General features: G+C 41.6%; 1 protein-coding gene across 5 annotated transcripts in view; it reads right to left on the bottom strand.

Annotated features, from left to right (window-relative positions):
- PHIP (PHIP subunit of CUL4-Ring ligase complex) overlaps nt 1-6,714 on the bottom strand; it is a 110,082-nt gene extending 103,368 nt beyond the window's left edge. For all 5 annotated transcript variants that reach the window (XM_080615136.1, XM_080615137.1, XM_080615138.1 and 2 more), the window contains exons 1-4: nt 6,586-6,714; nt 6,396-6,454; nt 6,199-6,228; nt 5,978-6,037 (exon numbers count right to left, since the gene is read on the bottom strand). In XM_080615136.1, the coding sequence (XP_080471262.1) occupies nt 5,978-6,037; nt 6,199-6,228; nt 6,396-6,454; nt 6,586-6,631 (195 nt within the window). In that variant the 5' untranslated portion in view covers nt 6,632-6,714. The remainder of the gene's footprint in view (nt 1-5,977; nt 6,038-6,198; nt 6,229-6,395; nt 6,455-6,585) is intronic.
- Nucleotides 6,715-24,212: the final 17,498 nt, after the last annotated feature.

The following is a 24,212-nucleotide window of genomic DNA, read 5'->3' as shown; positions in this document are numbered from 1 at the left end:
AACACATTTCCAAACAAGGACATTTAACAACAAAATCCAGAGTCAGTCAGCTACCTACATTTCAAGATGCAAGAGCTCCATCTTCCCAATATCAGCAGCTATCCTGGCTTAACTATTCTGCTATGTAACGTATTACCCAAAACAAGCTCCAATTGAATTACAGTAATTGTTGTACTATATCAAACCATCAATCTAATAGAGTACCCTGTACCAGTAGCAAGTGCCTTATCACTTTAAAATTAGGAATTGCAATGAAGTGCAATTACTTTTCCCTGAAGGATTCTCTTTTCTTTCTTTCCTTTGCAGGGGCTGCAGGGGCAGAGCAACAAACAGGGAGAGGAGATTTGGAGAATTAGCCATTTCCCCCAAAGTAAATTTATTTCTCTGGTACTTTCTAATTATCTTTGAGCTAAAAGTATATGGATACTTCACCACTATTTCCTAAAGCAACGACTATTATTTTAATGTGACATTACTTTTTCCTCTAATTAAGTAACAGTTTTCCAATACCTAAAGGGAGTCTACAAGAAAGCAGAAGGACTTTTTACACGGGCATGTAGTGACAGGACAAGGGGGAATGGCTTTAAACTGAAGGAGGGTAGATTTAGATTAGATATTAGGAAGAAATTCTTTCCTGTGAGAGTGGTGAGGAACTGGCACAGGCTGCCCCATCCCTGGCAGTGCTCAAGGCCAGGTTGGATGGGGCTTTGAGCAACCTGGTCTAGTGGAAGGTGTTCCTGCCCATGGGAGGCGGGTGGACCTGGATGATCTTTAAAGTCCCATCCAACCCAAATCATTCTGTGATTCTGTATGAGACTTGCATGAAACCAGCCATAGCAAGAACATACAATTTTTTCCAACTATTTAACACTTTTAATAGATGCGAGGCCAGAGCAGATAAAAAATCTTAGTATAAACACACTGCAGCAAGCTTGCTATTTACCACATGAGAAGGTATGAACAATAGCAGTATTTTCAGTCTTATGAAATAAGATATTCACCTATGCTTATTACTGTTAGATTACGTGCACCTTTTGCCCATCTTAAACTCATGCATTTGTGGGGTTTGTGCGGTTTTGGTTGTTTTGTTTGTTATTTTAATAAAAGTTACACTTTAGAAACTTGATATACCTCTTTATCCCATCTCTCATCAATGTTCCTTAGTTTCAGTTTGAAAGAACTAACACAAAGCAGATCACTTAGCTAATCCTCTTGGTTATCCATGGAACAAACAAACGTGTGGTATTTTGCACAATGAACAGTTCCTCCTCATCAAAATGTAACAGTTTGAACAGAGAGGCTCTAACATCACCTAAATTTCCCAGGTAAGTGAATAATCTGTAGAACAGAAATGTTTGTCTTTTAGAACTAAAAGGAAATCATTTAAGTTGATGTATGTCCAACAGAAGCACTGACAATAAGACCAAAAACACAGCCATGGATCACAATGGGTTTTCTTACCTCCAGTCTCTCAGACCACCTTCCAAAGCACTGAATATACTCTCCCCAAAATACTGTTAATAACAGAAACGAGATGATGACACAGCTATCTGATTCAATGAAAGTGTTATTTTTGCTCCCCATGCCTTTGAATACCTTTACTGCACATTTCCTGAAGGAAAAAAAACACTTGTTATCTGGTTACTTATTAAGAAGCAGAATTATTAAACAGTAACCACAATGTTGCCTAAAAGACTTTTACTATGTTGGGTAAAAGTGGTTTAGGCACTGTATTTCATTGTTTGTGTAACGGACTTAGTGTCCCAATCCCACAAATACTTTGTAACTTCACATACCTTTGCATAACCAAAAAGAACAAACAGTGGAATGGCCTGAAAATAGCCATTTTGTCATTTCCACTTTGAGTCACATTCAATAATTGTGTGCAGGGAAAGAGAAAAGGACAAATGTGAGCAAAATAGTAATAAACTGTTCCATTCCTGAGAACAAGGCATACTACACCTCCTAAGCCTGTCACACTGCCTTCCTATTTCTCTCCCCTCAACCACCACCACCATGAACAAAATACTAATTCAACACTGAAAATGACAGTTACATTAATATTTTGAATAAGAAAAAGTGAGTTCATACACAGTATGATGCTTATAACCTAGAAGATCTTTAAAATAATAATAATAATAAAAAAACCCAAACACAATCGTCCCCTCAAAAAACAACAACAAACAAAAAAATCCAGTCAGCCTCTATGGTAGCTTTAAATTGTTGCTGTGAATCTTAACATTCACCCATCTAAAGTCCACTCTGCTCCCAAAAAGAGCAACACCAACATACGGCACCAAAGCCCTCCAGGTGCAGCCCTATCACATCCCTTAATGTGCTGGTAGCACGCACATTGCTGCATGCAAGAGGAGAGCTGAACCACCCAAAAACTATTTTTTTTACTGTGCATTTTTCAGACAGTTCAGCTCCCTTATCTGACTAACCGCACACTGGGATGAGCACTTGTATCCACACAAAGGATGCAGCAGAGATGCACAGCTTTCATCTGCAGTGTACAATTAGAGCAGCTACACGCACATTGAAACTGCAAGGTGAAAAAACAATTACCCTGGAGTCAAATGATGATGCACAGCTCGTGCATGTGTCAAGGCCCTAGCAAAGGTGCTTTAAAGCCTAACCACACAACACTTAAACAACATCTTTAACCACAATCTATAAAGAATTCGCAGGGCTGCCTTGTTCTCCTGAAGTGAGCTGTTAACTCCTAAAACTCCTCGATTTTTGTTCCACATCATGAGAAATCCTCAGTCTTTCAAAAAGAAGACAAAAACAGCTGGCTTACTATTAAAAAGTCTCAACTAATGCAAGAGAATGCAAAACATCCTGAGATCTGTTGCTGGAGAGTCCCACCAACCTTGGTACACACAGACTGAGACTGACGCACCCATGTACTCAGTTCTCTGAAAGTGGTTATCACACAAATAGAAATCTTAATACTGACACACAAAAATGAGACGGGTGCTCTGAAATGAGACCACACTCTCAAAGGGAGATTCAAGCGGTTTATATATATGACAAATGGTGGCTGTAGAAAAGTATACTAAAGAAATAGTATACTTCTGATTTCAAGAAAGATTACTTCAAAATGTAAACTGTATTATAATAGCATTTCTGAACACATTTTCCTGTAGCATTACAAGGACGCACAGCATGGTGTTAGCTTATAAGATGATGAAACATTTACTTTCACTGACCAAACAGAAAAATGAAAGCAATTTACAAAATAAAAATTGCATGGGATTTAACATTATTTGCATAAATTAAGCAACAGAAATGAAGTATCTAATGCTGTGAATTTTAGTCTAATAACAGAAAATTAGTTCTAATAAGAATTCCTAACTAAATGTTTTCAAAACAAGGACAGAACCAGGAACAACATCCTCCTTTTAAAAGATATGCACCTTAATAGATGTACAATAAAAGACATGACTTTGCAAGCAATAAGACAGAGCTTGGGATTAAATTCCACCCCTGTTACACAGAACTTTTATTCCCTTCAAGAACAAAATTCAGACATCCAACACTACATTTACTGGTATTTTTATTTCTTAGCTTTTCTCCCTTCAGCTCCTTCAATGAAGTTTAGTGAAAGCTGAAGGCTTTCAAGTCTGAGAAGCGGTACCAAAACATGACAAAAATGCTGTCTCCAGAAAAAAGAGGCAGCATCTTAAAGCTGGGAAAAAGATTTAAATAGTAATAAAAGGATAATAAAAATGTAGAAACAGAAGATTGGCTTATCGTCACCCTCTATCAACAGATTCCTTGGTTTGAAATAAGCAAATTTTTTGTTTAATGAAACAAGACATCGTGAAAAACATTTCTTTTGTATGAAATGTAACTGCCACACTGCAAATACACTTCCATGACAGCTTTCACAAGCCTAAAATGTAAAGTAATACAAAGTTCATGTATCTTTGACAACCGAAGTAACAGCAGAGAGAGGATGGAGAAAAGCACCAAGAAGAAAGTAACCAGTTTCTTTCCCTCCTCTCCCAACATGTAGGTAGGGACAAAGTAGGAAAGGGCATATAAATGTCTATCTGGAAGTCTAAGGAAACTTTGTTAGGAACTGAAGACTGTGAAAAGAGAAAGGTACTTGGCAGCATCACACCGCCTGATATCTGTACCCAGGATCAAGTCCAAATTTTGACAAGTACATCTTATCTCATTACATATCTATTACAACTATATATGAACATTCCAACAAACATGGCATGTTTCTTGGAAATAAAGGTCTGAATGAACTTATTTCTCATCAAGTCTTCTTACTTCAAACTTCAAAATGCCTTTTTCCTCACTTTCTCTTTTGTCACATCCTTTCGTATTCTGCCTATGCAGAAGAAACACAAATCCATTCTACACTAAGAGTACACCTGCAATTCTTCATAGTTTATTGGAAAAAAAGAGAAAGAATCATGGAATCATGGGAAGTTTTGCCAACCAACTTCTGACTACTACTTGAAATAAATAACATGACCTTACAAATAGGTAGGTAAACACAATACATAATGCAAAAGTATCAGCACTCTGAAATTCACAGTTGAATTTCTTGATGATGGCTGATTTCAGGAAAATTGAAAACTATTGGTATGTATGAATCTGTTTTCAACACGTCAGCTGCTATCAATTCTTCCACAACACATGCATTAAAGTGCCTGGGCCAATCTACCTCCTGCTCCAGAGAAAACTAATGCAGTAAATAAACCTGTTCCAACTGTAATAAATACCTATGAGTCATACTGTAACATTAATAATATAACTAAGATAATGTATATGCTAGTAGTATTTACTGGCTGCATTACAGATGGGAACCACTCTGTCTCCTTTTGTGTGAGCTCAAAAGTTCTCTGGTCTAAGTCTCAGAAGTACTGGAGCTCAGAACTGCCATAAGCAACCAGAAAGCCCAAAGGGAAATCTTGCTTTGACGCATATTACAAGCAAGGCTCAATTTTCCTCTGGAATCTTATTCAGAAATCCAGAGACTAAATTACACAACAGCGCACCTGTAACAAAAACAATACCAGCAACAAGTTGCTAACAGACACAATCCAGACATCTTAATTGCCGTTTCCCCAAATATTGCAGTTCATAGTATATTAAAGAAAAATATATCCAGGCCCCTCTCAGCTAGCAAGAGCTATACCACCCACACAGACAACACTTTCAAATCACTGATGCGCACCCGTGATGAAAAGCACACACGGGGAATTAGGTGAAAATAAAAAAAAAAGGGGGAGGTGTGGGGTGAACGACGACACCACTGAAGTCACTTAAGTTTGTGATGTGAACCTGTGAATCAGTTATTCCTACACACCAGATACATCGTACACAAACTGCAAAGCGACACAACACACAGGCACACACCGCACCAGGAAGGCCACACCAAGCCCAAACCGCCGTGTCGATCCCAACCTGTGAACAGCACGGCGAAGGGGTATAAAGCGCCCCTCAGCACAGCGGCCCGGGTCCCGATCTCTTCCGCTGCCTCACCGCGGAGCCATTGTGGGTGCGTGCGGCGCGGCGCAGCGCTGTGCTATGCGGAGGAGAGCGCCCCCTCCTGCCGGCGGCGCGGCTTCGGCCATCCGCTGCCGGCGCTGGCCCCGCCCCGCGCCGCTCGCTCTCGCCCGCCCGCGCCGCGTCCATGACGTACCTCTGTTTGCAGCCGGCGAGGCCGCGCCGGGGCTTGGGTGCTTGTTGTTATTTACCCCGAGCAGGCGGCACCGGCGGGATCCCCGCGGCTGCCCCCGGGGTGGGGGGGGCGGAATGGGAAGGACGAGGATGAGATTATGTTAAAAAAATAAAATTTAAAAAAATCTCTCAAGTTTGGTTTTTCGGGTTTTTTTTTTAAGTTGTAATTTTCTTTTTGCGGGAAATTCAATTTTTTCCTAGGGCTGCTCAGGGAGAGTGAGGGGAAAAGAAAATCCACCCAACTTCGCCCGCCGCGCCGGCTGCTTACCAGGTTCTCGTAGCTACGGGGATGCTCCTTGCCCGTCCAGTCGGTCCGCTTGGGCAGCAGCTAGGGGAGGGCAGAGAGGACGCCCCGTGAGCGGCTCCCCTCCCCCGAGCAGCCCCCCGGCATCGGCAGGGCCCCGGGATGGGGCGGGGGAAAAGGGAAAGAGAAGGAAGGGGGAGGGAGGCCGCAGGCGGGGCGAGAGCCGGGTGCGCGGCGCCGCTTACCTCTTTCTCCGCCACTTCTCGGATCAGGACCTACAGCAACAAAAGGGATAAGGGGATGTATTGAGAAAAGGGAGATGGATTTTAAAACGAAGAAAATAGGGGAAAAGAAGCGCCTGATCCGCTGGCCTGCCCGGCCGCCCCCTCCCCGCCAGGCCCGGCGGCGCCATCCATCCCTCCCTCCATCCCTCCATCCCTACCTGAGCCGCTTGCTGGCAGGGTCCGTCCTCCAAAAAGCGAGCGATGAGGAAGTACAGCTCTGCGGGTAGAGGAGAGGCGGTGAGGGCTGCAGCTCGCCCCTTCCCCGCGGGCTTTTCTTTCTTCCCCCTCCCCGCCGACCCTCTCCGGCTCCCGCCGCCCTGCACGGTGGCTACCGCGGCACTCACTCACCCGCTCGCAGCTCCGCCGTGTGCCTGCTGCCGCCGTCCCCGGACATGGCGAGGCGAAAACCGGGGAGGGGAGGGGGGGGTATGGGGGGGAGGGAGGCTCGGGCCGCGCTCCCGCGGCAGCGTCGGGTCCCAGCGAAACGCGCCCGCCCGCCCGATAGCTGTCACTGTTCGTTCACCAGGAAGAGTGTCGGCTCCACCATTCAACCCACGGGCAGGAGGAGGAAACAACTCACACCGACCCGCCGCCAACGCCGCCGCTGCTGCTGCTGCCGCCGCCGCCGTCAGCGAGCGCGAGCGAGCGCGAGAGCGATCCCTCCGCACGGAGAAAGAGTCCCCTCCTCCTCCGCGCCCCCCGCCTCAGCCTTCCTGGCCCCTCGCTCCGCGCAGCGCAGCACCGCGCGCGCAGCCCCTCCTCCCCCAGCTCCTTACACCCCTCAGTCCTCAGCGCCCGGCGGCGGCCAGGCGGGGAAGGGTGAGGGGGGAGCCGCGTTCGCGTTCTTCTGCCCCCTCTCCAGCCCCGCCGCCGCGGCGGCCTCCGCCGCTGTCCGGCTGAGGGGAGAAGGGACGAGGGCAAGCGCTACGTGTTTATTAGCGGGCGGGCTGAGGCAGAAGATGTCGGAGCGGCAGAGGCGGGGCGGGCGGGAAGACGGCGGGCTGGCGGCTGAAAGGCGCTTTCTCTGCGAGGTGCGGACGGCCGGAGCGCGGAGGGATACGACGCACAGGGAGGAGGGGCTGCGAAGGGGCAGCGGCGATTCGCGGCGGCGGCGGGGCTGGAAGTTACCGAGTTGCAGTGTCGCAGAAAAGGGAAGCGAACGAAGCCAAAATGCCCCCGGGGAGCGCGGCCCTGCTGGGGAGGCGGGCTGAGGAAACTTGGCCCTCCCCTCAGCCCCCCTCTTCTCCCCGCCGCGGCTCTTCCAGCCCCCGTAGCCAGGCCCCTCCCGGGCGCGGGGGTTCCAGCAGCCCGGGGCTCCTTCGGCGCTCGGCGGGGCCTTGGGGCGCGGCGGGTTTGGCATCTGCGCGTAAGTGCCAGTGTCACGCGTTGTTGGGTCTTGTTCTTGCGACATCGTGCCCGGGTCTGGGTTCCTGCCTTATGTTTGGGGAAAGTGGGAGCCCCAGCAAGCCCCAGACAACGTGAAACGTGGTTGTTCGTCAGGCGGCAGCTCTGTTTGGGGCCATGTCTCGGCCACGGAGGGTGAAGAGCCCGCAGGGTGCTCCCTTTCAGAACTTCCCTTAAAAAACCCCAAACTCAAACAGGTAATAACCGTTTTATTCGTTGTTCTTGCCGCCAACCACGCCAGACACGCCTGACTGAAGAATCTTGTGGCTTCTAGGAGCGATCGCAAGAGGAGTGTTGTCAACGCGAGGACAAGCGAGGGATGATGATGCCTGCAACCTATGGCTGAACTGGAGGTAATTCACTAGCGGATCAATAATGTACCGAAGGTTCCTGAAAGGCTGCAAGATTGTACAGAGCCTGATTAGAGATTAAAACATTGGCTTATTTAATGCTTGGTAGTTTGACGATACCGAATAAACGTTCTGATTCGTGCTGTAACTGTTTATTTGCTGCTTGCAGTCATAAAGGAAAAGAAAATAAAGCAAGTTATTTTTGCTTTGTTTAAAGGTAACTATCATTATCACTGATTACTACTTAAAAAAAAAAAAAAAAAAAAATCCGTGTCGGACAAGGAAAGGGTATAAAGGAGCATAATTACTTTACGGTTTGCCATGCATCTGTGCTTTTTCAGGTCGAGTTTGGGCCTTGCCAGAACAAACGTGTTTGCGGACAATAAGAGTGAATGTAGCAGGGATCGGTGTAAACAGGGGAAGCTGTCATTTTTTAGTATTATTTTGACCCGTTTACTAACTAATGTGACTCGTGAGACAAAGCCGAAAGTATGTTTGAAATTATATAGGAATTAGACAAAGAATGCTTTGTGTGTAGAGACCCCGAAGCTCCCAACTGCGTAACTTTTAAAAAATTCGATTTAAACTGTGTTTCTGTGCAGCTGAGGGGAGGCTGAGTTGAGCAGTTTTACATGTATGTTTTCAAGGCTCTGAGCTTGGTGTACGAGCCTGATGCTTGAGCTTTGTGCTTGGCACGGTGAGAAAGCTGCTGCGACCACGCTTCAGCTTTATTGCACAAACATATCCGTGGAAGGTTAGAGAAGGGAGGCTGAAATGTCAGATATTTCCATTAAGTCGTGTTACAAAAAGTGATAAAAATCAGACTGGTGTAGCAGATGCCGTGTTGCTGTGCATTTTGATGTGCTGTTATCAAATGTTCTAAAAATCATTAAAATCATAATCCAGCATGTGGATTGTAGTCATCGGGGTAAATGTGGTTTTTAGGACAAATTTTTTTTAAGATGTAAACTCTTGCATGCTGGGTTTGATCACTTTATCTGTAGCCAGGCTCATGTTATATATTTAAAAATGCGTGTGTCTTCCTTTTCCCAGTTTTTCTAACAATAACTGCTCCGTGTTTCAGCTGTATTTTAAATCCACACATCACATAATTGAAGTGGCAATGAAAAAATATTTACCATCTAATAAAGATTTAAAACATAAAGTGGCTTGTGTTTTATTAGCTATGTAAAATACGTATTGTAGTATCTCTTGTAGGTAGTTCTCACAACAAAGGGCTACATGAATAATGTGATTAACATTTTAATTTCCCTTGATGTTTACATAAATATACTTCTGTATGGCATCACTAAAACTATAAACTGACGAATACAGAAATTGTAATAGTTAAGAGTCTTGAAAGTAGAGGAAAACTATCCTGAGTATACTGAACTTCCCTATTCTTTTGGCAACTCAACTTTTCCTGATGCAGTTTAAAATACAGCCCACAGAATCAAAATGTTAGTGGTGTTTTGACTGTAAAATAAGGATTATGTCTTTTATTTAAGTATTGTAAAGCACTGAGCAAAATCGAACCCCAGTGCCTGACCTGAGCTCCAGCACCGCAGTACTAAAATAATATTTAATAAACAGGTTTTGCAAACATACGTTCCACCTCTCCTGACAGGTGAAACCTGATGGGGTTTTTTGTTTATTTGTGGCTAAATGTGGAAACCATACAGGCCACGGGAAAAGATGCAGAATTATTATTGTTTGGTAGTGTGCATTAGAATGAGTTTAAGAATTCCTGCAGCAGTAACAAATATTCCATTATATTTTCAGAGATGTTTTAAAGGCTGTTGATGTTTTTGTTGTTGTTTTTTTTTCTTCTTGTCCCTGTTGCAGTCAAATTGAGGGTATTTGTTATGTACACAAGTGAAGAAAAATAGCCTCATCTCTGAATTTTTGCTACCTTGGTTGTTTTGCTTTCAAATAATTCCTTTTCTTTCATGTGATCTTGTCACCTCCAATTATCCTTAAGTAAAACTACATCGGTTCTGCTTTGTCAGTGAGATTTAGTACTTTTTTAGGAGGTGTTTCTACTCTGAAAAGTTTGCATTAGAGGAAAAAAAAAGTTATAGTAGTAATGGAATTATTTTATTTTTTTTAGCTAAAACGATTGAGTTCAAAAGAAAACATCATATAATTTTAATCTAATAATTTAATTGGTTTAACATCTGATAGTTTTACATATTCTTTTTGCAAATGTGTCCTGTTACACTGTGACTTCAAAATATGAATATTCACATGTGTTCACTAAAATAATTTTACAAAAAATCAAGAGTAAAGTTTACTACGTTTTGCTGTAAATAAAGCTGATACATAAAATTTACAGTCAGTTATGGACTCATCCCAAGGGTGGGTTGGTTGGGGCTTTTTTCCCCTACCTTAGCCTTATATATTTTATTCTTCTCCTCCCCCTTTCCCAGAAAGTGCGTAAGCACTGTAAGTATCCAAATACAGATATGCATTTGGATTCTTTTGAATTACTAGTTAGTTTTGATGTACTTTCTTTGGTTTCTTCGTGATTTTTCTGTATCTTGATAGTTTTGGGGGTTTTAAACTGACATTTCTTCCCCTCGTAATTGTTTATATCAGTTTTATGGTTTAATAGCTTGCAACCAGCAAGTGTGTTACTTGAAACTTAATGGTGGCAGTTTTCAGGAAGGAAATACTTTGTTTCTTGTGAAATTTGCTCTTTATAGACAAAGGAAAGTATTCAGGGTTTGTAAATTCTCAAGCTGAACAATGTAGCTAAATATCTGAAGCATGATATTGGTGGGGGGTGGAGGGGGAGATGGTTGGTTGAGAGCAACATAAAGCAATGACTAAGCTTCCTTCAGGTTTCGTTGGTAGTTTGTTCAGGGAGTCTTGGTGAGGGTTTTTCACCTCACATGAGAATTATTGCTACCAGATGCTTCCCTTTTTGTGACTGTCAATTCTTACACTTGAAACCAACCAATAATCTCACAAGGGCAAGAAGTGAATGATGGAACTTAGGGGGGCAGTCAACTTTTTTATTATTGTCACATACATTAAGCATCTGCAGAAAGAACCAAATATGCCAAAATAAAATAGCACTATGAGTAAACTAATCCTGTAGTCTTAAACAATGACCTACAATTTAACTGTCTTCACATCAAAATTCTTTTAGTTTACAATTTAACTAAGCATCTTTACAGCAAAACTCTTTCAACAATATATCCTGTCTGCACCTTGCAGTGGTAACCTGAATTTTCAACTATGGAGTTCTTTACAGAGTGCTTAGCCACTGTGTATTCTGCCTGTATCAGATATTAAATAGTGGACTGTATGCTTCTGCTCTTTACCTTTCTTTCGTTTTTCAGTGCACCTGTTACCATAGACTGTGGATGCCTTCCCACTCCAACCAAAACAGTTCTTTACCTTGCTTCTCCTTATTTGTGAAAAGTAGCATAGAATTAGGTATCTGTGTTACCTGAACCACCATCAGCATTGACAAATTAACATCTTCCAAAAGCATATGCAAAGATTAGCTTCTGACAGGCAGGTTTCTAGGTGTCTTACTCATGTGCAGGTTGAAGAGTAAAGCAAAATCAAGTCACTTAGGAAGACATAATTTATTTTTGTATAAAAATAAATAATGAACCACAAATCTACTATCAAGCATCTGAAAGTAGATCTAGATGTCATTTATATTTTGAGTGGTAAATGGGTCTAGTTGAATTTCATCCAATAACCCTAAAAATCTCTTTAGTATGTTGTTACCCAAATAAACATGAATTGCACCAGCCGTGGTGCTCTTTCAGTTTCACTATTATATCTTTCAGTACAAAAAACTTCCCTTACAAAGGGAAACTGAAAATTAGGCCTACGTAATTCCTACTGAATAAAGGAATTCTACTGGTTTATGGCAGGGTTTTGTTTGGGGTTTGCTTTGTTTTGTTTTAAAGCAATTGAATTTGTGCTCCTGTATTTGGTGAAAGACCTTCGATTAAATTTACTGGATCAGTTTGACCGTACAACTTTCTGTGCTGAATACATTCCCTAATTATCCAGAGAATTTTGAGAAAATTATTGAACTGCTGTGCTTAATTGTTTGCTATTGGGCCTTTCTTCACAGAGAATCTTGGATATTTGCCATGTTCAGTTTCACATCCATTTAATGTCCAAAGTTTTCTGAGAATTCTCAGGATTATGTGGGGTTTTTTTAAGCAGAGATTTTAAAAAAATAGTTTTAGAGAAGGGCTGCTCCATGATAAAAACAGGAGCAGAAAAAAGAATGTTTACAATGTGGCTTTGTATATTGATCATTATTTTCTTAGATTATTGCTCCTAGAAAACTTTTGAAGATGCTTGCTCTTACTGTACTTCCTGGTAAGGTATTCTAGTATGCAAAGGCAACTTCTGTGGAGCAGAAGATTCTCAAAATGAGGTGTGTCATTGATATGTTTTACTGGTTTCATGTTAGAGTTCTAAGTCTGAGAAGACTTATTTTAAGTCTTATGTGACAGATGTTATGTGTCTTTATAAATTATAAAGTCTCATAAGAAACAATTTAATAGTGTCCTTCAGTGACTATTTATCTTAATGTTTCTCTAATACTTCTTTGGATTTCTGTTTAACCCAGTTTGAGGGCCACTTGTGATTTGGGGTTTGGATTTGATTTTTTTCTTTTGGTTACAGTAGTAGCTGGTTAGAAATGCAGCTTTTCAAAATATAGATAAGGGGTTATTTATCTGACTTTTCAGAACAGGGCTGGTTATCAGTAGCTTTGGTATAAACTTGGAATTTAACAGAAGATAATGCAGTGGACTATTAAAGATTTACATCTATGTAATAACTTGAGAGATTCTGTTGTACTGTTATCAGAGATACAGTCTGATACACTTGTTAATGTGTAATTACAGGAAAGGCTGAAGGAAGAATATTTCAGTGTTTACTCATTGTGCAATTTAGATAAAACCAGAGGAGGCCATAAGAAATATCAGAGAGATCATCCCAGAGAAGAGATGAGCCAAACCATGTAGGTAAAAATTCATGGTATTACATTCAAAATAATCTATTGGAAGAAATAATACGAGTCGATCATGTTCCTTCTGGGCTTCTAAACCAGTGTAAGAAAAAAAGCTGTATTTGATAGTTGGTAGGAAATAATTTAAAGACACCATTCTGTTTATTAGAGAGTCAACATTGAGAATATGGTAGTTTTTGTCTAGAACTCTTAACGTTAAACCAGCCAAACAAAATAATGATACATCTTCTGTTGGAATACTGCATTGAGTCATTCACAGTATCTCCAGAGAATTAGAGTTCAGAGATACATGAGGAAAATAGTTAGGAACAAGAAAAACATACTCTAGGAATAGGATTAAGGACCAAGGGAAATGGAATAAAATATTTGGTGGAGGTAATATTTAAGTATGGCATGCAAAATTTCCCTGTTTCAGAAAAGATAAATCAGGATCTTCTTAAACTCTAGGACACAGAAGAGAACTGAAGTAGTTGAACAATTTCAAATTAAAAATTATGGTTTTTCCCCATCACAAAATACAGCCATCCCAGCCTTACTTTTTCCTCAGAAACCACTAGAGCAAGGATTTCAGCAGTTTCCAGAAGAACTGACACTTCTATAGGTAAGACTCCTAAAAGATCATTAGTCTGATCCAGCACAGCCTTTTTGCTAGCTTTAAGACAATCCTTAGTTTTCCCCAAGTGTTTCCTTCTACTGTTGTTTGATTTCATTTAGAGCTGCAAAGTATTTTTATGTCTGTGTAGTTGGACTATCTGCTTTCCCCAAAATAGCAATAATGTAGTGAGAGTAGTACCAATATTTGCACTTACAGGAAAGATTTTAGTGCTGTTAGCATTGAACCATTTGGCTGACAGTGCCTACTTTGTGCAGCATATGTGATTTGTCAATCATCCATGAAATACACATCACTGAGATTCTGATCTCCATTTATTGTTCAGTCTTCTGAGAACATACTGGGCTGCTGATCCAGATTGCTCAATAGTTTGTATTCCTCTATAGCTTCTACTTGGTGCCCTGAAAGGATTATTTTGTATTTTTCAGTTTCCCCAGAGAAACTGTAGAAGAATTTTGGTGTGCCAGGTAGGTGTGGCGTGCTAACTGAGAGCTAAATTGTGTAAGATAACCACTGATACATAATCATAGAATCAACCTCTTGATTTTACAGGTTTTAGAGTACCCGAGACAAGAAGTGTAATGAGACCAGAAATGACCCTTGCATGTATGTGCTGCTGGTTTTTGTTTGCTTCCTTCATTTTAACTTAATACTAATGTAAGATGGAAATTGGCACATGTGCCTCCCTTTTCCCAGGTGAGGACCTACTGCAAGATTAAAAGACTGTGATCACTCCTAATGAGTGATCACACTAATGAGTGAACCTGAAACACACCTAATGAGTGAAAACTAATGTATAGTTTTCCCATGCGGAGTGGAGCAGCTTATTTAACAGAAACTAAGAGGAATGGTCTTTCAAGGGTATTTACCCAGGTGGCTAGCTCATTCTCTTCAGAGGTACAAAATACTGTTTTCCCTGTAGAAGAATTTGAGCTGAAGTTGGATCCCCTTGTGCATCAGAGTAGATGAAAACTAGAAAGTTGATAGACGAAAGGCACAACCGCCACTTTAGTTGGGACCTAGTTTGGTAAGAGTGCTCTGGAGCATGCAAGCAAGATTAGCAGATTTGTGGATTGCAAGCTAGCCAGAGCAGGTAGTTTTGAGCGTGTTTGGGAACCTTCTTGATGCCCAGAAACTTCTACTGTTGGAGACTTAAGTGTCTACATTACGAATGTTAAAATTATGTGAAGGTTATTTTAGTTACACTGTTATACAGATTCTCACCCAGCATTGGGTCACCTTCGCATTAATAAGTGTTCTTGCAACAAGCTCTGGTGTATTAGCACACTGCTAGTTTCCACACGTGTGCATTTTATTAAAGCTCAGACTTCCAAGATCAAATAAAAAAGGAATTGAACTTGATCTTTCAGCATCAAGTTTGACTACTACTAACTGCCTTTTGGCAGGTCCTTATAAAGCACTGAGTAACAGTAAAAATCAACTAACGTAAAGAAGACACATTATCTTATAAAGACTAGATTGACCATTTAAAGAAATACAGAGATATTTATTTTTAACATAGTTCTAATTTTAGAGTTGGTTATTCTGGTTATAATAAAGCTACATTTACTGAGTCCACCTTATCAGGGTTTGGTTTTTTTTTTGTATATATGTTTGAAAGTGCTTTAAAAGAGAAATGACTGTGTAGGATTCATTGACCTTTCCACCTAAATACAACTAAATTTTGAATCACATAATTAAAATACAAGTCATGCCAGACCTGCATGTCAGCATTTGAGGAGCTGGAACCCTCCAAAGTCCTCATCTAAAACCACTGAGATTCTTTTTGCTTGCATGCAGAGTATTTTTATTCTTAAGAAGCAGCTGAGCCATGTTTTAAGTTTTTTATGTTAGAAATCAAAGCTGAGGTTTTCAGAGTTTACTTTGTTCTAGACCTGAGCTAGAAAGTAAAATGCCAAATTCCCACAATTTGAGAAATAAAAATAGAAAACATTGTTTCTCCCATGTAGTCCAACACAATCCATAAAAATCATAGGGTTTGAGAAGAATGGGAGGGGGGAACTGTTGAGCTGCAAGAAAGGATCACATGGATCCTGCTAATCACGTTTTCATCAAAACGTAATCTTTATGTCTCAAAGCTTAAATTTCAAGACATAGTTAAGTTTCAGAGAATTCTGAAAAATACGTTTTGTGCAAACAGAGAAGAGTTGCCTAATAAATTACCAAAAATATTTCCTGCAGAGCCTGTTAATTGTCAGGTTTTTCTAGGTCGGGTTTTCAAGGGGTGAACAAGGAGTTTAGAGAGAAAGTGAGAAAGTAGTAGATGAACCTGCAGAAGTTACCTGTGCTAAAGGAAAGCCAGTTAAAAATTGATGAGTATGGATGACGAAATTGACTTATTTTGATTTATTGTCTACTCAGTGCATCGAAGATTCCATCAGATTAAGTGTAAACTTATTGTTCCTGTATCCTCCAGCCCCGATTTTCAATTTGAGATTTTCCAGCAGCCAGAGCCCTTGGATTTTTCTCCTCCCTCTGGGGCGGTGTGTGTGCCTCTCAGTTCATTCCCTGTTGGATGTTTCCAGCAGTGTAGAAGGGCAGGTCATGGTATATTTGCAGACAACAGCATTTTGAATTCCAGTACACAGAGTACTTGTATTCCTCAGTTCTGAATTTTACCCATATCAGTAAACTGAAGAGTGCTAGTGCCCGCTCTTTCTGAGGCCAGCTGCCTCATGCCAATGGCTGTATCCATATTACTAAACTCTTAACCACCAAAACGGGGCGGCTGCATCTGCATCATCAGCTGGGGCGGAGTTAACCCCTGACCCCTGCCCAGGCTTGCCTGGGAGAATGCTGGGTCTCTGCTGACTGACAGTTCAACAGTGAAAGCAGTGGCCTCAAGGCTCTAGCTTTGTGCCCTGGCACCTGTTTAATTGTCAACACAGTCACAGCCTTTGCAACAAACTGAACCACAGACTGTCATTGTGCTTTACTTCTAAAAAATGACATCTTTTTAGCGAGGTGTGGAATATGGGACACGTCCAACACAGATGTCCTTTGTTAGGAAGTTCTAGAGGCGAAGATAAATCCTGCCTAGTTTGCAACAAATCCTAGTACATCAAAATAGTCCATTTTTGCTCAGCCTCCGATTATTTGATTCTTCATTCTGTCCAGCAAGTAATGAGAAAATTCTGAGAAGCTTAAAATGATCCTAAAAGCTTCTCAGAGCACAACTGAAAATCACTGCAGAGTTGATGTTAAAGTGATTAAAGAAACCTGGAAAATACAAAGCCACAGAGAAGTCGAAAGAAAACAATGTAACACTAAATGGAGGTAAACATAATTTAACAGCTGTCAGGTTGATTCACAGCATGTCTCAAACATTTACAGCGCCTGAACTGGTAACTACCTACAGTTAGAGGTAGTCAACAGCTGGTTGTAGGTGTTTGCAACGTATCTACTTAAAAGTGCTTGAGGGATACTGAGGAGATGTTACGTGATCAAAGACTTTGTCAGACCTTACTAGGAACAGGAAGGTTTAGTGCATGAAAAGCACTTAAAAGAATCCTTAATTGAGATTTGGGTGTAAAGTTTCCTGCTGTCTTGTTCTTACCTGGTAAAAATAGGGCTGTTGCGGGGAAGGAGGAACACCCATTTTTTAAAAAGTTATATATACCAGAGCACTTTATTCATGGTCCAAGAATAGCATAGAAGGTATCAATCTGCTAAACATGACAGATGCACTGTTATAAAGAGATATATGATGCCAAAAGCATTGTCTAATTGCTTTATGAAATACAGGGCACAGTCAGTATCTCCCATGCTTGTTGATACAGAACAAGGCTATTGTTATCAGTGATAAACTGAATCAGTCATTCAATTTTGTAAGAATGCAGTATTTGTGCTGCAGGCTGCTTTTTACATACTACTTCACATGTTTTAGGATCTAGAGACCTAAAACACCACCCCACCAAGAAAGGGGAACTCAACGCTAATAGTGAAGCATTCATCCGATGAGAAGCATTATCGCTGTTTTCACTTAGTTTCGAAATGCTGGATCTTTTAAGACACCCCTGTGATCACGGAAGTGTGAACGTGACAGTGGCTTGACAGAGCCAAAAAAGTGTTCTAACATCAGGTACTTGAAGCCTGTGTGGCATTGATCCCCCCTTGCAGTTTCATCACCAAGGGTGACATCTACTTGGTAATACAATTTAATTTTTATCTGGCCTCTGTTTTACCGACTACATTCAACTGCTGCTGGAACTGGCTCTTGCAACTCAACGTTAAGTGTTTCATACACTACCTAACAGCATCTCTACTACCAGAGAGCTGACTGCCTCTTGTAATTAATTCCTATTATCATAACCCACATCCACTGTCTTTGAATAATTATTGCCAGCTTTCTGATGCACTGTGGTCATATAACAGAATCAGCTGCCAAAAAAGCTACAACCAAATCTATCCTTACACAACCTTATGGAAGAGTGCCCTTTCTCTGCTACTTGGTATCAGAATAACCCTGCAGCAGTCACATCCTTCCCCTTGATGGACTACCACTACACACACATTATGAATTCCTGGCCCACACCTCACCTCTGGCTGCTGAGGCCAAGCAACCCCCATCTGATGCATGGCCACTGTATAAAGAAGTATCAAAGTAGCAGTAGAGGTGCCAAGTTCATGAGGCCTTCCCCTGGTGCTTTATCTTAATTTGCAATCTTCAGCCTTATCTCAAAGGCTGGTACCTATTGCTGCTGATGTAGATAGTACATTTCATAGAACCATAGAATGTTTTGGGTTGGAAGGGTGTCAGGGTCTGACTGAAGAAAACCCCAGGGCTGGACCCATTTCGTTCGTGATCCCAAGAGTGAAATTAAGACACGAACGACATCAAGTACCGTAACTGGTCAGTTGGTTTATTACCAAAAGACAATTATTATAAAGAAGGAAATTATTATAAAAAAAGGGATAGCGGGAGGACAGATCAGAGAAAAGACAGAAATGAAGCAAGAATTCAGGATGCAGAGAGAGAGAGAGAGGTAGTCACCACCGTGGATCCAGTGGTGTCCTAGGGGTCCGTAGCTGTTGTCGGAGGTGGTGGGAGTCCTCTGGGGTCCATAGTTGGTATCGGAGCAGAGTGACCCCAAGAGCCTGTAGCAGTCGTCGGACGTGGGTGCCCCTGTGGAGGATGTCCTCATGGAGGTGTCCTTCTGGAGTTGTCCTACCTGGCAATTAACTTTTCCCCCTTTTATAATGAGTTGGGGGAGTACCTCTGTTCTTAATCTCACATATTACATGTTCCTGGTGGACCAGTTTCGCTGGCCTTGCAGCCAGCTCTCCAACTGCACATGCCTGCAGCAATTCTTGGGATAATGGGCAGCAATTCCTCACACCAGCCCTTGAGATAATGGACTAAAGAGTCTTATCTCAGCTCTTCCCACCCATCTCTCAGACAATGGATCATGGAGTCCCATTTCAGTTCTTCTCACCCTTCCTCCAGGCAATGGACATTGGAGTAGTTCAGCCTCTCACAAAAGGACCTTAAAGTTCATCCAGCTCCAATCCCCTGCCACAGGCAGGGACACCTCCCACTAGACCAGGTGGCTCAAAGCTTTGTCCAACCTGGGATGGGGCAGCCACGACTTCTCTGGGCAACGTGTTCCAGTGTCTCACCAGCCCCAGTAACATCTTGATGCCAGACAGACTGCTTATTCCATGTGATGCCGTCCATGCCAAGAAAAAGGGGCATCAGAATTTTTATCTTCAGCCTTTATTTTAAAATGAGCAGAAATGTTGATGTAGACTTTCATTCACATGATGAGGGATGTTCTCCTGCTGCCTTTGGAATAGAGTCAGAGCTCACTGAACCCTCTCACCATGAATGCCATGCTTGGCTGAAGACTAATTCTCCAAATTGAGTGTAACACATTTGTAAATCTGTGTAAGATGATGTGGTAATTTCAACAAACAGCTTCTGGATGCTGTCTCTCAGAATGACCTTATAGTTTAAACTGTCACATACCTCATTCCCCTGGCAGATGAAGCAGGCAAAACTTCCTGAAAGACTTCAGAAGCTCATCAACACAACCAGTAGTTATCCTACTGGTGGAAATCTGGCACTGACACACAAATGATACTTAAATGCAAAAAATAACCCTCAAGGAACTAGGAAAATCCCCTAACTTTACAAGATTTACCAGAAGTGTATCCCAGAGGGAACAACAACAAAGGAAGTACCCTCAGTAACTGGATTGTTGATTAAAAACCTTGGGGGGGGACGGGATAAATCAAGTGACAGTCAAGGCTTGCTTACACATGCAAAAATTTTGGTCTCTCTCATTATTCTCAACGCAACTGACATACATACACCAATTTCTTAATCTCCACAGGTTATGAATCCCTTCATGTTAGAGTTCACACCTTCACTTTGTTACAGAATATTCCTGACGTAGATAAATATCCTTATGATTTCTCATGTTGTTTTAAGAAATCAGATCCTTATGACACCTGGAGATGTTGGTTGATTAAAAGCTCAACATGATCTGGCAGTGTGCAGTTGCAGCCCAGAAAGCCAACCATATGCTGGGCTGCATCCAAGGGAGTGTGGCCAACAGGTCAAGGGAGATGATCCTGCCTCTCCACTCTGGTGAGATCCCACCTGGAGTACTGTTCAGCTTAGGGCCTCAACATAAGAAGGACATGGACCTGTTGGAGCGAGTGCAGAGGAGGGCCATGAAGATGATCCGAGGGCTGGAGCACCTCTGCCATGAAGACAGGCTGAAAAAGTTGGGCTTGTTCAGCCTGAAGAGAAGGCTCCAGGGAGACCTTCGAGCAGCTTCCAGTACCAAAAGGGGGCCTACAAGAAATCTGGAGAGGGACTTTTGACAAGGGCAGGTAGGGCTAGGATGAGGGGAATGGTTTTAAACTGAAAGAAGTGTAGATATAGATTAGCTATCAGGAAGAAATTCTTTCCTGTGAGGGTGATGAGGCACTGGCACAGGTTGCCCAAAGAAATTGTGACTGGCACATCCCTGGCAGTGCTCAAGGCCAGGCTGGACAGGGCCTGGAGCCTCTAGTGGAAGGTGTCCCTGCCCATGGCAGGGGGGTTGGAACTGGATGATCTTTAAGATCCCTTCCAACCCAACCCATTCTGTGACACTGATATTTTATTCTGATTCTTCCAAACAAAGCTTAGAATGGCCTTCCAGCTTAGGCCCAAGACAAGGCAGTTCTTGTTCTTCAACCTCTATTTTGTGAGGAACTACAGTAACATCTTACATTCATTTTAGAAATAGGCTGAGGACTTTGACAAGATCAGTACTTCCACTTGCTGTATTGTCATCTGAAATTATATTGCTTTCCATTAAATTGTTCATTATTAGAAGATTCATATCAGAAAGCTTAATACCTGAAATCACTCAATACAATTCCAGTTTTTACAGGCCCCAAGTCTGAAATTTGTTTCTTAACAGTGATCTAACAATTGCAACAAGTTATACTACTGTAACTTAAATGCAGCACGGAAATGAAGCAAACTGGCCCCATGCACTCAAGTTTCTTTTTTGAGCATGAATCTGTATTACCAGCTTTAGCCTTATCTTAGCAGGTATGCAAATACACCTTCCCATTCACATTTGGAAGGGAAAAAAAAAAAAAAAAAAGAGGCGAATTAGTTTGAAATGTAGTGTTGGTTAAGTCATTTCTTACCAGAACTCACTTATAACCACTTCAGTGGTGCTTAGAATAAGACAGTATTTTGCCATACTTGTCGAATGCTTTTAAGTCTTAGCTTGTTACATATCACAGAACCATAGAACTCCTTGTGTAGTTCATCACAAAGGGAATAATGTAACAAAACAGTTTGCTTCTCACCTTGACTGTTTTCTATGGGAAAGCTGTGATTATTTCATTCTGATTTATTATAAACGTAGAATTGGACATTACAGAAGGCAATTGGTGGCAATCTGGCAAGGCAACTTGGCTATAGTTAGCCAAATAACACCTTTACAGTTAAGTTCAGGGTTTCTGAATAAAGCAAAAAGTACACATTACAGAGAACAGCAGTAGAAAATTCTTGCCTTTACAAAAAAATAACAGCGCTGAACATTCTAGTGCATCTCCTGACCGCTACGTATGTGGCAATTTAACCAACAGTGGAAGTGTTCCTCAAGTTTTCCTACAAATAAAAGGATGATAATAAACCTTTAGCTAGGAGGATGACAGAGTTCTTGCCACTGGACTTGTTTACGGACAGGCTCCTGTATCTTCTTGGGCTTTGATTCAAATGTAGAAGCTTACTGACTTATTTAATATAAATTGACACAGTGGGTTACATTGTGGCTTTAAGTCTGACCGTGCTCAGCTGCCCAGCGCTACTCCAGATACAGTGATACATGTGAAAATACAGGTCCCGTAAGGCAGCCAGGTCAATTTATTCAGGACAGACTGACTCCCTCACGTTCCAGCTTATTTTGCCCTTTATCATTTGCTGACAGCTTACCTTCAGAGAACACAGGATGGCCACTAGTTTCTCAACTGTGTAATCTCTTTAGGGTTGTATAATTCTGCTGTAATTTCAGTAGAAACTGAATCAACATTGGGGCTGTGGAGGCTTTGGTATCATAATGTATACCTTAGGATTGCAGAACTGCTTTGATTTTAGACCATGCTCTCTCCCTTAAACATTTAAGTGATCTTATTTTCCCCTTCTAAAATTACATTTTAAAAAAGTAATCACAGAACTGAACGTACAAAAAAACCCCCAAACCACTACCAAAGCTTTTTCTATTCCACTAGAACTGTAACTCGCATTATTTATGTTATTTACTCATTCTAATAATGGATCTTTATTTACTTGCTATTCCTTCTCAATTTCTCCACTTTTCTGTTTTCGCAGTTCTGAACAGACCAAGCAACACTCAAACTTTCAAGAGCTGAGCAAAACGTAGGGAAACAACTTAACTTTCACTGCTGTTTTAGCATAATCTTCCATTAGCATTCCCCTTAGGTATTTGCATCTCATCCACACGGGTCTCCATTCAGAAAAAGCTGCCTTTGCCATTTGAAGATACAAAATACCAAGTGCAACCTTGTGCTGACACACGCAATTAGCCCAAGGTCAGTTAAGGATAGGAAAGCAGCAGAAAGTAACAACTGAGAGAAATTCTATAAAGCTAAGGGAAGGCAGAGCTGTGACTATTCAAGTGACTTATTTTTAATCATACATTGGGTTTTGTTTCTGATGCACCTGCCATCTTTAAGAACTTCCCAATTTACTTTCCTAAGGTACCTTGAACTCCCCAGCTGTTCCATGGACATACCACTCTCAGGGATCACTCCAAACCTTGCGTTGAAGTGTGATGCAGCCAGTCACTAAATGTCACTGATGATGCAAGTTTCTTCATGGCAGAGATACAGCACCTGGCACTTCCAAGTGCCACTTCACAACTAAAATACTTACATACTTCCTAAAGGTGGTCTGCAGGATCACCAGCTGCCCATGAAGACTCCAGTTACATACCCCTGAATGTGCAACCATTCCCATTTTGAAAAAGGTCTAGAACTTTAACACAGTGCTTAAAAATTTCTCTGAACACTTGCACATAGAGGAAAAAGACAGGAAAGCATCGCATTTACAAAGCACTTCCGAAAAACCAGAAACTTTACATGGATCAGCAGGATAGTTTGTTTCATTAAACTTCACCTAAGTCATTTTTATGTTATTAAATGCTTCTGACAGAACTCTGAATCTCCAAATCTGGTCAAACTGACAGAATAATTTTATGCCAACATGACTAAGTTAGGACACTGTGTGATTAGTTTAAGGACTCCACTTCTGTCCACCTTTTAGGCATTCAGTAGAAGGAGGTCTTCTAAAATAAGCATGTCCAGAAACATGTCAGTGCCTTCTGATGCTCATGCCTAAATTAAGTTAACATGGTAATTTCAAGAACTCCAACTGTCTAGATAGGATTAGGCCACTAATCTCTCAGCTATCCACACCAAATGGTGAGAGTATACAAAACCCTCACAGGAACGATAAACCCATAAATTGACAAATGCCTAGAAATAGTGCTTTGATGATTTTGTGAAACAGTTCAGACATTTCAACTTCCTGTGACCCAGAGTGTCTAAATTAAATGGCTTTCAACAGGGTCCATCAGAAAGCAAATCAGTACTGCACAGGACTACCAAATACGTATCACTGGGCAGCAACATGGACTTTCCCACATAGGCTACTATCCTCCATCAGGCTACAAGTTTTGTTACAGCCCTCTCTCTGCCTTCCATCACCAAATACAGAGAATTAGTTTAAATTTCCTTCCAAAACTAAAAAATTCATGACGCAGAGAAGAGCCTCCCCTTATTTGGCTGTAGTAAGCCTATCACAAGAGCAGAAGTGGTGTTTATCTCAGTGCATGTCTTAACTACTATTCTAGTCAGCATATAGAGTTTTAGTAATCAATCTTCAATTTTTAAGTATAGAGAGGCTTGGCTTCTCTTCTGTTTTAATTAAAAAGGCAACTACAGATTTTTTCCAAAGAATAAATAGAACACTAGGTCAGGCAACAGTCATTTATTTATTGACTTTAACAAGCAAAAGGTATCCTCAGACATGACGGCCAAC

Source organism: Psittacula echo, assembly GCF_963264785.1.
Source record: "Psittacula echo genome assembly, chromosome: 4".
NCBI classification, from domain to species: domain Eukaryota; kingdom Metazoa; phylum Chordata; class Aves; order Psittaciformes; family Psittacidae; genus Psittacula; species Psittacula echo.
Note: the sequence above shows the minus strand (reverse complement) of the source record. Positions and strands in the feature narration are given on the sequence as shown.